This window comes from Pogona vitticeps, chromosome 1 (genome assembly GCF_051106095.1).
Source record: "Pogona vitticeps strain Pit_001003342236 chromosome 1, PviZW2.1, whole genome shotgun sequence".
NCBI classification, from domain to species: Eukaryota; Metazoa; Chordata; class Lepidosauria; order Squamata; family Agamidae; genus Pogona; species Pogona vitticeps.
The window spans coordinates 84,853,053-84,868,231 of NC_135783.1; the positions used below are offsets into that span (position 1 = coordinate 84,853,053).

Below are 15,179 nucleotides of genomic sequence, written 5' to 3' on the forward strand. Positions count from 1 at the left end.
TACATAAGTACTAAATTCCATATTTATAAACAGGAGGTTTTTTTTTTTTGAAGAATCAAATTTTTCTACAGCGAACACTGTGGGATTAATGAACATATGATGTGTTACACTAATCTGTTTATTATTCATCTGCCTGGGATCATTGATATGCTCAAAGAATTGTATGCAGAAATGTGCACAGAAATAATTTTTCAAAAGCATTTTATTCTACTTGTCAGTCAATAAATCTCTCTCTCTCTCTCTCTCTCTCTCTCTCTCTCTCTCTCTCTGTGTGTGTGTGTGTGTGTGTGTGTAATATGACAATATACTGTATGTCACAACAGTTGGCAATTTTTAAAGGGGCTATGATGATAACAATTCATTGCTCTCTTTGGCTCACAGTGCAAGAGTAGTTGCAACACAATAAGTATGGCAACAATATTTGAAGAATCTAGATGGCAACAACAGACAGAGTGGAAGCCAGCTGGAACTAGGCCTCCTTGTCTCTCTTTTTTTGTAAGTGACCACTTGTAGACTGTGCTCTTAGGTCATTTCCTCCCAGATCACTTCCTCCTTCTCACAAGAAACATTTTAGTTGCCCTCTTTTCCTTTCATCTGCAATGGATGGCCAGTGTAGAGATGGGGGTATTCATATACGAATACTAATACCCCTGCACAGGTGGTGATAACAAGGGTCCAGCCCCCCGAGGGCCAGACCATCCACTCGCAATTCTGCTGCTGCGACCGGCTCCGCGATCCTTCCTATCACTCCAGAGCTCGTGATCAGCTTGCCACTCCTGGCAGGAGGCGGGATGACAAGCTTCCCTGCCAGGTCAAAGAGTGGCTCGCCAATCGTGAGCTCCGGAGTGATAGGAAGGATTGCGGAGCCGGCGGCAGCAGCAGAATTGTGACTGGACAGTCTGGCCCTAGGGGGTTGGACCCTCGTTATCGCCACCTGTGCGGGGGTATTCGTATTCATATACGAATACCCCCATCTCTAATGGCCAGCCATAAAGATGCTTCTATGTTAGCCTTCAGCATACTACTGGGCTGGTGTCCCCTAACCTTGTATAATAGTGCCTACATATTTCTGAGTCTGTTTGTTTGCCTTACCCTTTTGAGTGCATGTGTGCAGTGCTCTGTTATGGGGAGGAGGGGAAAGGTTGGATGCTCAATGATATCCATAAAGCTGTTCCCTGACTCTTTTCAAGTTTAAAGAAATATGTCATATATTTTAGCTTTTAAAAAAGCATAGGTAAGGATACCAAAATATAAAGTAAAAAGCAAGTGGCTCATCCGCCATTTTATGATATGTGCCACTGGAAAACTGAGAGGAAGGAAACTATAATGGACTGTGTTTTGTGAATAAGTAACACTTCCTTTGGGAGATAGTTTCTAAATATTAGCTGTGGGTCTGATGGCAATTTTTATATATATTTTAATTGTATTTTAATTGTTTTGAATTTTTATTGTATTTTAAATTTTGTAAGCCGCCCAGAAACCTTTGGGTAGTGTGGGCGGCATATAAATTAATTAAATAAAATAAATAAATAAATAAAGGACCCTTCTCCCCACTCTAAAATTCTATTATGAAAACCTATAGCTTGTTGTTCTGAATCACCATTGCATTTATGATATTCACAGCCATTAACATTTACACCAGTCCTCCCCTCATTTCATACCTAAATGCCAGATACTATTATGCTTAATGGGTCAGGAAACCAACTGTGCCATGTGTACAACTGAGCAACACCTAGAGAAGCTTAGTTGCTTAATTACACTTTGTCACTAGATATTTGCTATATCATTAGCCAATAATAATAAGAACGCATAGCAACACACATAGTCTTATGCATGCACAAATCCAGATAAGCATGACTTTGGGAATGTCAATATTGGATTGCTGATAATGGATGGGTGGATACTACTTTTTGTTTACAAAAAGGAGTTGTTTGATGCGGAATTAAGATTTCCAGAATTGTCACCAAGTCGTTCTGAATTCTTGTATGGGATTACAATACTCATGTTGCGCATAGACTAGAAGGTAAAATGTGGGATGATACAGTGCATTACTCTGTTTTCTTTAAACCATTTATGACACATTTTGAACATGTATTTTGTAGTACATGGTTTTATGGTATATAAGGCATTACTGGATTATGACTCAAGTTAATCCATGAGTGAATCAGGAATCTATTCTTAACATAATGCCTTTTATTTTAAGCATCAGCTTCAGCGCTCTTGCTCTACTAGGTCAGAATTGTTTAGTCTTTGTTTTCATCCTAACAGCTCCCATATTTTAAAATGGCAAATGGTCTGATCTTGCAACTTAGGTAATGTGCAACCAGGTATGGACAATCAACAAGCTACTAGCTAGGGAAATGCAAGGTTTCAAATACGAGACTATAAAGGATTAGAGGTTTTATATTGTGTTAATAATGTTTTTGATTACTCGGTTTCCAACACTGAGGCACACCCCTTTCTTTCAGAACAACCCATAGTTTGCCATGATCTACAGTACAGTCAAGGGTTTAGCTGTACAGTACTCTATAAAGCATAGATGGATTTTCTTCTGAAATTTTTTTTGGTGTTCTCCAGTAGCTAGCAGATATCTGCAGTATGATCTCAAGTTCCTCTTCCTTTTCAAAACCCAGTTGAATTTCAAGCATTTCTTGCTCCTTATAAGTTAAAAACTTTTGTTGCAACACTTTGCACATCACTGTGCTTGCACAAGAAATTAAAACAATGGTCCTCCTTTCTTAGGGTTTGGAATGTATATTGAGCATTTCCAGTCTGTGGACCATTGTTTCATTTTCCATATTTTTAACATATTCTGTTAGGATTATAACAGATTCAGTCTCTGTGGATTGGAACAGTTTTAGTGGTATTCCATCTACCCCTTGTGATTTGTTTCTTCCTAGAGCTTTCAGAGCAGCTCTCATGTTGGCTTCCAGAACTTCAGATGCTTCATAATAGACTTTAAAGGAGTCTGTTATTCTTTTTTTTTTTGCCTTCTGTATAAGTCTTCCTATACGGTATACGACAGTTTCTCCTGGTCAGATAGTGTGTTTCCCCGTTGGTCACCCAGCATTCTTAATCTAGGCTTTAATGTCCCTTTGATTTCTTCAATTTTCTGGAAGAGATCTCTTGTCCCCCCCCCCTTTGTTGCTCTCTTCAATTTCTTTGTCCTGGTTGTTTGTGTCTATGCGACAGTCACAAAGCTGCATTCAGGGTTTTGCCCTTACTTCGGTCACCTTTTACTTTTGCCTCTCATCTGTCCTGAGCAAATTTCAGTGTTTCTTCTGTCATTCAACTAGTTTCTTCTTTTTTCCTACAGCAATTAATTGCCTCTTTGCTTCCCCCCCTCCTATCTCTGGTTTTGCTTCACAGTTCTTCTGGTGCATGGTCAATTGAGTTTAGGAGTGCAAATCAGACTTTAAATTCTTCAGAAGTATTATTTAGATTATATTTTGGCACTATGCTTCCTTTAGAGTTTTTTTCAGCTTTACTGCATAGATGAAAAAAAGGAGATGACATGTAAGAATTATTGTGTTCACAGACTATATGTGAGAATTCTCGCCTGTAATTCTTCCTTGTGCTGGGATGAATTAGAATATGTGCATCATTTCTTCTTACATGGGAATAATGGGAAAGAGAATGGGTTGAACATATACTGAATGCTTTCTCCAAATTTCAGACCCCTTCTGACAGAACTTCTTGCTGCTTCCTGGAGCTTAGGTTCTCAAATTTTCTCTGATGGTGGCCTGCTAGTGGCTTTCTCCAATGCTCACTCAGGAATTATTCAACCTACTCCTGTGTTTTCCCTTGTGTTAAATATCACAGAAAATTGTGTTTTAGTGCACATTTGCCTGGACAGCTCAGATGGAATTCAATCAACGGCTTGAATTCTTTCCGCAGCCTATCTGGAATCAGTTCTGTGATATTAATAAGCTCTGCCACATAATCACTCCTTGAAGCCTTCCTTGTTCCTTCTCTCTTTGGAACAAATCTTGTAATCGCGCTACTTGGTTTGGGCAGTCCTGAGCCCACCTGAGCCCTCTTTATTGCCCAAACATAAAGATTTTATCTGAATGTTAATGATCTAGATGTCCTTAAAGTTGGACTGCAAACCTAGCTTATATACAGACCTCCAGGTATACATTTTACAAGCAACTGAAGTTTTATGAATGGGACAAAAATAAAACATTTAGCTGTCTAATGAACCAAAGTTCCTTAATGCTTTACATAGTCAAGTCCACCTCATATTATCATTAATTCTGTTTCACACCCTATTGTGCAATAACCATAGGCTAGCCACAGTCTGCAGCTTAAATTATGTCTACCCATGCTTTGAGTGCATACACAATATACTTTCATTTAGAGAATGAATTTGACAGAAAACTGGCTCCTATCTAAATTGATAAGGTGAGACTTTGATTATGCATTTTTTCATTATCAAATATTAAAGGAATGTTAACAGCTATAACATAAATTATGCAGCAGTCTGTTGAAATAATCAGTGTGTGCATGTATATATGTATATATATTTGCCTACACTCTCTCTCTCTGTGTAAATGACATAAAATTCTTTAAATACAGAAGTGAGTTATGAGACAACCATGAGCCAATCCATTGGCATACCATCCACAATGTTTCAGTTTGCTTACCTATATCTTATCTTCAGAACTTCCAAGAGTTCTCCAGAATCGAAGTATAAGGGCAGCTCTCATACTGATGACACAAAATTTATTTATTTATTTATTTATTTGATTTATATCCCGGCCATCTGGTATATTCTACCACTCTGGGCGGCTAACAACAAACATATATACAATTAAAATAATATAAATCTGTTGACATCATCGATAACAAAACATTCCAAAAAAATAATAAATGATAGACAGCAAAAAGAGAGGAAGTTAAATGCTGACAGGAGGGAAGGCCTGGATGTAAAGCCAAGTTTTAATTGAATTTTAAATGTACCCAGCGTAGGGGCCGCGCGAATCTCAGGAGGGAGATTGTTCCAAAGGCGAGGAGCCACCGCCGAGAAGGCCCGGTTTCGAGTCTTTTCCCTCCAGGCCTCCCTCGGCATCAGCCTCCTCAGCCTCACTTCCTGGCTCGCGCGGGTAGATCGGGTAGATCTTGGTGGGAGCAGGTCTTCCGCCAGGTATCGAGGTCCCAAATCTTTTAGGGCCTTATAAGTAAGCATTAAAACTTTGAAGTCAATGAGGAAACGGATGGGCAGCCAATGCAGCATGGCCAGGATAGGAGAAATGTGCTGGTGTCAATCTCACAATGACTTCCATAAACATTTTTAAAAATGGGAGAGAAGATTAGTGTTTACATTAGTCTTGATTTCAAAGGCAATGGGTTTCAGTAGTCTTGATTTCAAAGGCAAAAGCAGCATCAGCCAATGAACGCATTCTGCTTTCCAAGAAAGACTGGAACCACCACAAAACATCAATAAGGTATACTTTCTTGTCCACCTCTAAGCACTGGCTCTAGGGCAATTTCTCACTCAAATTGGACTTGAGACCTAGAAAAGGATACAGTATATGACTGTCAAGCATTTCTGCAGCCAGATATAAAATTCTGAGTACCACATTATTACTATTGGGCTCAGATTCAGTAATGCAAAGGTTCAAACCTTTTATACCAGTACTGCAAAATACCAACACTGGGTGAATGCCTGCTTTTCAGAATTTCCCATTCTAAATAGATATTTTTTGTTTCGGTAACTGAAGTTTTAATGTCAAATTATATATATTATCAGATAAATCTAATCTACCCAAAATTGCACCATAAAATTAAATCTTTATTAATGAGTAGCAATGCTTAAAGATTAAACTTTTTATATAACTTTCAAATGTGATTTAATTACATTTACTTTTCAGATTAAGGGCCTATATAATTATCCATCTGCTCAGGTAATGACTAAGGCTTTAATCTCCCCTCTTCCCCTGTTAGCTTATCACAGCTGCAGACCATGTGGTCTACATCATATCTTTTCATTGCAAATTGAAGTGTAACACCCCAAATAATAGCTGTACAACGGTGATAGCTGATGACGTAAAACTTTTATTATTGCCTTGACATCTTGTGAATTGCAGGATTTTCCTTTGAGCTGGCTAGCAGAGATTGTCATATGGTATTTAGCTTCCACTTCACCCAGTAGTCACACCTTTGTAAGAGTGGAGAAGAGCTCTGTGAATGTTAATTCATACATGCAATCACTGCCAATTTCTTTTTATTGGCTCATGAATAGCCGCAACTGAGTGAAAACAGTGCCATGTGACATTTTCCATGCCAAGAAAAGTGTGCCATGTATATTTTTGCCTGTCAAACTTTAGTAACAAGCACCTGAAAAAAATTGGCAGTCCTGTAGGGACATTTTGAGGTGCAATGAATGCATGTCAACATTATTAAAAAAATCAGTACTGTACCAGCATGTACTTTCCAAAGGTTGTACTTTTCCTATGGTTGAAAGCACTTCTGTGTTCTTAAAAATATATATGATAAGCTTTTAAACGTATGCCTTGTTGTATGTGCTTAGATGCATATATCATAAAACAATTTAGATCACATATGACATATAATTTTATTTTTTTCCCCACAGATTTTTTTAAAAATACTATAAGAGTAGTCCTGAGAGTAATTCCCATAAGGGTACTTTGGTGACTTTTGTCTGTTTATACAACTCTTTTGCTCACTTAAGATCATTCCTCTTTGTAATGCTTTGCAGACTTGTGAAACATTGGTAATCTGTCTGACCTGTTATAACTTGAAGTCAACATTTTGTATTCCACTTATTTATTGACATTAAGGTTTGTAGTTGCATGCAATATTCAGTTCTGGTACAATATTACCATTGTCAGAAATATACACATGATACAAAATAGCTGCCATACATAATGAAGACTTTTTCCACAATCACCATGGTGACCCTCACTTGTTCATTATTCTGAGTATTGTGTTGCCTGTAAAACAGTGTTTCTGTATCTACTTGTACTTTCAGAAGCAAGCAAACATACACACGTGAACACATACATGTCAACACATCTAATATCTCAGTCTGATCAAATTTCAAAATTTGCATTAGGATAATACCTCTATTAGGCAAATAAGCACACAATGCATGCAAGTTTTTGAGATCTTTACATCAGGTAAGATGGCATTACCCTAAAACAGATTTCAGGATTTGCCTTATAGCCAGCGTCGCTAATCCTGCTTTTTGTAGAACTGATCAAGTTACTTTGGTACATGAGGTGGAAGAGCTCTCACAAACGTCTCTCCCCGCTGTGTCAATTAAAAATAAAAACCACAACAAATTCAGTAACACTTTGCTGGCGACACTGGAGAAGCTGCTTAATAGTAAGGCTTCTAACCCCAACTTTCCCCTTTGCATGACAGACAAAATTCATCAGTGGGGGAAAGAGGGAGCTGGTCTTGTTGAATTTCTGCCTGTCAGGCAGTTATTAAAAAAGCACGGGCGCTCCACCAGACGTCTGGATAGCAGTCCTGCTGGCGAAGAGCTTTGCAGCAGAGGTCACTGGTCGTGCCTCCTCAGGGGTGATTAAAAGACAGCTGGCGGTCTGCAACCCTTCCTACCCCCCCCCCGCTCTGTGCGCGCCTAAGCTACGGCGTGTGCGGGGAGAGTGCGCGGGGGGGGGAAGAGCCCTCCGTTGTAGCTGCAAGAGGCGCAGCTCGCCCGCCAAGGAGCCCGGCCCTAGACGGACGGTCCCGCCTGGTGCCCGCGCAGATGTGAGGGTCTCCTGCCGGCGTCTCCTGCTGCTCTTCGCGCCTCTTCCGCCCCCTTAACACCAGTAGTCGGAGCAGCAGCCATACGGCAATAGGAGCAAGAGGACGTCGGGGGTCCATCATGCTAAGCAGGTGAAAGGACCCAAGCCGGTTTTGCGTCTTCTCTGTCCTCGGGAGGGACTGGAGGCAAAAAAGAGGAAGACTTGAGCGAGGTCGACGCCTTCTCCAGGAAAGCCCCTGCCATCCCCAAACTCGCTTCGGACTTTCTGTGGAACCCTCAGCCGAAGAAGGTGGATCCCGCCAATATGGTTACCATGGTGACCAAGCTCGTGCACTACTTCCACCTCAGGTAAGGCGGCCAATGATAGTCGCCGGACGCGGCTGCCAGGGCCCGCGCGCGCTCTTGGCTCCCCAAGGGAAGATGCGGGGAGGCGGCTCTTCCTTTAGCCCGTGGCCGCGGCCGACTCAGCCCGGTCTCTCTTTCTCCCACACAGGGACGCATTGCCCCTCCTCAGAAAGATCAGGCAGCCTTTCCGCCCCGTCTTCTACCACCCCAACCCTTCACACACCTAATTTGGATATTACTGCCTCGGTCTCCCATCCATGTGCGGCACACTCTTTTCTTGCTCTGTACGCACATGCTTACAAATCACGCAGCACGCTTGCAGCATCTAGGCATTTCCTTTTCTAACCCATGTCTATCAAGCAAGTATCACAGTCAAGAGTTGGGAAAGTTGCTGCCTGGAGTACAGAACTCCCTAGTCAGTATGGCTGCTCGTCTTACTGTGAAAGTAGTAGTTAAAAAGTAGTATTAAAAGAGGTAGTCAGTCTTTGCTAGCATATCAGGCAAAAACAAAAGTAAAGTAAGGAGGACAACGTTGTGGCACCTTAAAGACTTAACTGCTATATTTTAATACGAGTATTCCTGGACAATCCCACTTCCTTGTGGACTTGTCCACAAAAGCTCACATTAAAATATAGCAATTAGTCTTCAAGGTGCCAAAACGTTTTTGTCTTACATAAGAGCATAAGAAGAGCCCTACTGGATCAGGCCAAGGGCCCATCTAGCCTATCTTCTTGTATCTCACAGTGGCCCCACCAGATGCCTCTGGGAGCACATGAGACAATGAGATCCGTGTCTCCTGATATCACTCCCCTACATCTGGCATGTCTTCCTTCCTTTTGCCTGTTCAAAGAAGTAACATTTCCAGCTCTGATCTCCATGAGCTGCCCCACAAGAGGGGGAAAACTGCGTGTATTACGCAAAAACAAGGCAGAGGAATAGCATTATTTGGCCATTAAAATATCAAGAACAGGAATGTATTACAAAGAGAGAAATACCTAGAAACTGCAGATTTGCTGAATAATTCCAAGTTTTTGTCAGCACAGAGGCAAATATATGTGTGTATGTGTGTGTGCATACATAAAAGGAAAAGAGTGCACTGAGGGAAAGGTTTGAAGAAGTATGCATTATATAGATAATACAGTAAATATCATACCATCCTGGAGGATAAGCAATAGGTGTTCAAATGTGCTTTCACTTGGTAAATGTGTTCTTGGGACACTGCTGCTCTCAAATGAGAATCTGCTAGTTGAGTTGCTTCCCTTTGTAAAGAATATTTATAAAGAGCACAAGAAGAACTTCATTAAGCATGAATTACACTATGTCTGTACAATAGAATTAAGACTTTAATACAAAAGTAAATGGAGAATCATTGAATGAAGGAAGATTCTATTCGAATCTACTGTTTTGGCATTTTTTGTTTGTTTGTTTCTTGAAGTGAACAGAATTTTACTTATTTGCACCTAATAGATCCCACTCATTTCAACATACTGTATCTTCTTTAGCTGGGACTATGTTTGGATTTAGCCCAATATCTTGCTGTTTTCAAGATTGCTTTTGAAAATGATATGCTCAGCATGTTTGCTGGAAAATTCATGCTTTAAATTTAATGCAAGTCCTGCCTGATAATCTGCTAAATACATTGTTTCACAAAAGGCAGCATTTCAATTTACATTTGTCCAAATGATCCCTGCATAAATTTTGAAATACTGTGTGTGATAGTGATATGTCTATATTTGGCATCACATTATGTTAGAAGTCATTTTGCAATGAGGTAATAAGCATGCAGAAATTTAGCCTGGAGCTAAATTTCTCTTGGCTCTTGTAGTTACTAAATGAAGGGAGAACTTCTCAGAGACAGCTTTGCTTGTGTTTATTTGTATAATATGAAGGAAGTGTAAAACTACTGTTTCATAAATACCTGCCACAGCAACTACTGAATGACACTTCCCTATCTGTTAATAAATTTGAAACGTAATTTCATATTGAATAGTTCAAGTTTTTCAATTCTTAAATTGCAAATTGAAATGAATAGAACTGCTATTGATAACAGCATTTAGAATCTTGGTCCCAATGCATCTGTTATTTTTACAGTGTGGAGGCTGCCCTAAACAGTTTTCCTCCCACACTGCAACAGTCACACATAAACGCTCAGAATTGATTCTGTGAAGATCCCCAGTCTCATGGGCAGATTCAAAAATTTATACCTCGCTTCCTAAAGTGTTACTGGTAGTGGCATATGAAGTACCAACATTATCCAGGCCATCCATATGCTTCATGCCTATATTCTTTCTCACAGCTTGGACATATTTTGTTCCCTCACACTTCCATACACTTCAAAAAAATTGTTCAACTTTCTAAAAGTTTGGACAAAGTTTAGTCCCGCCACTAAAATTTCCTTGTTTGCCAATGGTTTTCACTTGGCAAACTTCAAGATCACATGTAAATAAGAAGAATAATACTTTATTACGGTCAAAGACCAGTAAAACCAAATCAATATAAAATACATATAACTGTAGTTTCGTAAAATCAGGCAGAATTATAGAATTTCCAATAAAACATGATAAAACAACCCCTACTCTCCAGTTAATGACATTTAAATCCTTAGTATAAGTAAAACCTCAGTGTGTTATATTAAAAGCATTATATTATCAATCTAAAATTACCTACCCAAACATCTGAACACAACTAACCAATGCTGCAGCACAAAATTTGTCCGAGAGTAGCATCTGTACATAATCTTCTTCTGATCTCCCGAGAGATTTACAGATAATAGGTAGTAAAAGCTCCATACGAAGATCCCAATATCAAGTACAGAAAAGGAGAACATGACCAACTGATTCAACTTTATCACTATTAACAAGGGCAGAGACAATCTGATGTAGGCAAGCCTCGAAATCTTCCCTCCAGAAGCTTAGAAGGTAGTACATTAAGCCTAGCCAGCGTAAAAGGCCTTATGGCTTTAGATGACATAGTGCTAGCTAAATACGAGGAGGTGATAAAAGCAGATTTCTTAAGAAAGTTAGACTTCCCTAACTGGCCAACATGGTCCCGAAGTTCAATATCCCATACCCTAACTTCACCGCTTTGATGGCATCCGTGAGACCCATTGCTATAAGTATACTGGGAGAAATAAGGATTGTATGAACAGTGCAGTACATCAACCTATTTGCTCATCGTCAAATTCTCCTGTATGTGCTATTTATTTTATTTCTGGAACTTCTACAGTTCCTTAGATATTTGTTTCCTTTCTGACATTGCACATCACTCTTTTCTGTATCATTTCTGCCTCACACTCAGCCCAAAGAATTTGGGTTCCTTCTCTCTCTGCCTCACTATGACCTTAAATCCACAATTTCCCTGATACCCATTTAGTAGCAATACACTTCTGCTTCCCAGTCTCTCATGATGAAGCTGTAAGAGCATATGGATCCAAATGGGTACTCTTTTCTATATTCACACTGAGTGGAATATATGTACCTCCCTTTCCAGAGCCATGGAAAAAACAAACAAAAAATGCGAGGAGCTGACATAAGGAAAAACCAAAACAAAAAAGCAGACAAAATTAGCTTGAGTCAGCTGAGAAAAACGAAGGCACATTTGTATGAGATATTTAATTTATTATTATGCCATTGTTCACTTCAAAAATTATAAGTTGATTAAACTGTGAACTGGTGATTAAACAGAAAACTGGTGATGCCTTCATCTTACGTTCTTTTTTTTGTTATCCCATTCCAAATGTAGGGAAGCCTCTGGTTGCATGACAAAATACAATTGACAATGGGAAAAATCCTGAACTATTTTCATTATTTCATTTCATTACTGATTCCTCAGGACATCTAAATGGATTTTCTTCTAATATATGCTTGCATCTATCATTAAAAGTGAAATTAGTAACATCTACATAATTCTAGGATTAATTAACCAATCACAATGCCACAGAACAGTCCTAGATGTGAAAAGGTAGTTAAAAATATGCAGTCATAGATGGGAAAAGAAGAGGCACCAGCTAGAGAGTAGATATTTGAAAAAAAAAAATGGTCTTCCTTTTCAACTTAATCAATTTGAATTGCCACAGACAAGCGTTAGGCAGCTCATATAATGAACTGAATATGAATGTTATCATTAGGCATCTTATCTGGCTATGCATTATGTAGCACTTGAAAGTATATATATGTGTGTGCTGGGTCAAGAAATATATAAATGTGAAAATATGCATAGATTATCATGCCTATATGTTGACTAGTCTGGTTTAGTACTTTCTGACTTCATTGCCCAGACCTAATCCATTGTTACCATGTTTGTGAGCTATTGGGTTAGCTGAAGCGCTCCTTATTTTGACCTGCTGTTATTCAAGTCATTTATTTATTTTTGAAATGAAATATGTGGAACCAGGTGTGACAGAATTTTCCATTTCATAATACAAAACTGCTAAAATGCTGATAGGCCTAAATAGGGTAGATAGCTCTGATCTAACATAATTTCACATTATGGTGGAGGTGGGCCTTTGCAGTTGTACTGTGCTACGTACTAGGCAACTGCCGTAAATTTTTCTCTGTGTCATACTATCTGCTGCCCAAATTTTGTACAATGCAGATCACTGTGATGTATCCGCACCTGTTGATCTTAAGTATATAGCCTCTTTTGCTATTTACTATAGTATGAAATACAGCTAAACAATAAACCACTATAATAATAGCGTTTGCTTACATGTGAAAATATGAGCTGACTTTGTATACAGAATACTGAATATGTACTGATGGGGCAGATATAATAAGAGATAGCTGTATTTTTAAACCTTATTTGATAGGATTAGGAAGACACATAAAACTATAATTTATGGTCTACCGAGAATGTAAAAAGATTGAGTCAAGAAAGTACACATTTAACTCACTCTAATTGAGGCAAGGATAGAACAGTTAAATACAAAGGCAAGTTTATAATTCATTAGAAAGACAGATGTGTATAATAACAATATGTATGAGTACGGACAATTCAATTCTGTAGTTTCTGATTATAGGACTTTCCTATTAAAACAAAAGTATAGAACATTACAATAATATTATTGTTTGCAAAAAGAAGCCCAGGTATTTGAAGAAAGGACATGATATTCAGATGAGTACAGACTGACTGGCAGCGGCACCCTACGTTATCAAGCACGGAGCTCATCAAATCTGCTGACTAAATGAGGACTGAGAACTACTTTGTGTGAAGCAAGAAAAGCCGCCTAGAGTGGTCGAGTAGACCAGATAGGCGGGGTATAATTCAAATAAATAAAATAAATAATAAATAAAAAAATAAGAATTAATTCGTCCAGCTGAATGAGATTTAAAAAGTCAGTGGCCCTAAGTACATTAACTTAGGTAAGCTCTTCTTTGAAAAGGACACTTAGTGAGTGGAACATGTTTAGTATCTGAATAGGAACAGAAATATTATACACTTTCACCTTATATTATGCTCATCTCTTCAGAAATGTAAGGTACATGAAGAAACACCAATGTTTTTCTTGTTGTTCCTTTCCCACTGAAGAATGCATGTCATCATGGGTGTGGAAGTGTATAATATTTCAATATAATATATATATTGCCTCCCAAAATATCTAAGTTCATTAGATTAGCTGGTTAATTGAAAGTTATTATTATTTTAGAACAACAAAGAGGCATGTGGCATCTAAAAGAATGCTGATGTATCATGCACTGAAGAAGGAAGCTGCAGACCAAGAACTCCCCAAAAGTTTATGTCATCCAGAATTTGTTACTCTTTAAGGTTCCACACGGCACTTCTTGCTGCAAAAGACTGACAGGGCTCCATCTGTGGTTATTTTACGTAGTTAATTTACCTTGCTCACAGCTGTGGCTTTCTTTATTGAATCAATTGATCTTGAATTAGTTTTTCTGTATCTGCTGTCTTCCACTTCTCTTAGCACTATTTTATTTTCAGGTGAGTCATCTTTTCATTACATGTTCAGATCATGATATTATCAGTACTGTATAATCGTAGCTTCTAGAATAAGCTCAGGCTTCACTTTTCTTATTTGTGTTTTTGGTCATCCAGAAAGGCAGAGCTCTCTTGCAGTGTTACATTCAGGTGAACATTGCTCTCTGCTTTCTTCATTACCTAGTTTGCACACATAGGACACATAGTAATTAGGAACACCATAGTAGGAATGATCTTGACCTTGATCTCCATGGACACATCCATACAGTTAAGAATCTTTTCTAGTTCCTTTGTAGCTGCCCTTCACAGTTTCAGCCTTCTTTGATTTGCTTACTGCAGTTTCCATTTGGACAGATGACTGAACCAAGGTATAAACATTCCTTAACAACTTCAGTCTCTTCATTGTGAACATCATATGTGTAATGGACCACAAAAATATATGTGTAATTAAAATTATGAACATATTTGGCATGAGTGGGAGCATATGGCTGTCCATATGTTATTTGATTGCAACTTCTGTCATCCTCCACCATTTGCCATGTTTGTTAGGGCTGATGGGGTGTGTGTGTTACAGTCTTACAACATCTGGGGGACACATCTTGCCCTTCCCTGATGTATGAAGATATAAAATGTGTTGCATGTAGTGAAGTGAATTATATGCAACATAATTTATATCTTCATATATCACAGTCAATGTACTATAATACATTTGCTAGCCTTTTTAAAGGTGCCATGCAGTATTATTTTTACTGCAATAGACTGTCATTGCTACCCATTGGAAATTTAAAATATGTTTATGTATAATAAAAGAAAATCCAGAACAAATGTGAAAGAATGCTTGAGAACAACTAACAAAGGAGACAGAAATGGGTGGAACAGATACAAATGACTAATGCAAGAAACAGTGAACAAACAGGATGAGACAAAGAAGAGACAGACAAAAAGACAACACAGTATTCAGAAGCAAAGTGGCCACCAATGTTACAAAAGAGAATTGTATAGTACATCAGACTGTCAACAACAGCACTGCAATGCTTTTTCTAGTAATCCTATATGTCGTTATTTTCCAGTAAGTCTTATTAATGTTAATGGAAAAACTTCTAAGTAGACATTCATAGCAGATTATAGCATATATATAAAATGAGTGACACTTTTATTTCTA

General features: G+C 38.5%; 1 protein-coding gene and 1 long non-coding RNA gene across 3 annotated transcripts in view; one reads left to right on the forward strand and one right to left on the reverse strand.

Moving 5' to 3' along the window:
• Positions 1–15,179, reverse strand: part of LOC140706503 (uncharacterized) — a 42,662-nt gene that overhangs the window by 4,179 nt on the left and 23,304 nt on the right. The gene's annotated exons all lie outside the window — the stretch shown is intronic.
• ARHGAP18 (Rho GTPase activating protein 18) overlaps positions 7,704–15,179 on the forward strand; it is a 107,009-nt gene continuing 99,533 nt past the window's right edge. For both annotated transcript variants that reach the window (XR_013540629.1, XM_078383375.1), the window contains exon 1: positions 7,704–8,086. Coding sequence is in view for 1 of the 2 variants with exons in the window: in XM_078383375.1 (XP_078239501.1) it covers positions 8,043–8,086 (44 nt within the window). In the remaining variant the exon portion in view is untranslated. The remainder of the gene's footprint in view (positions 8,087–15,179) is intronic.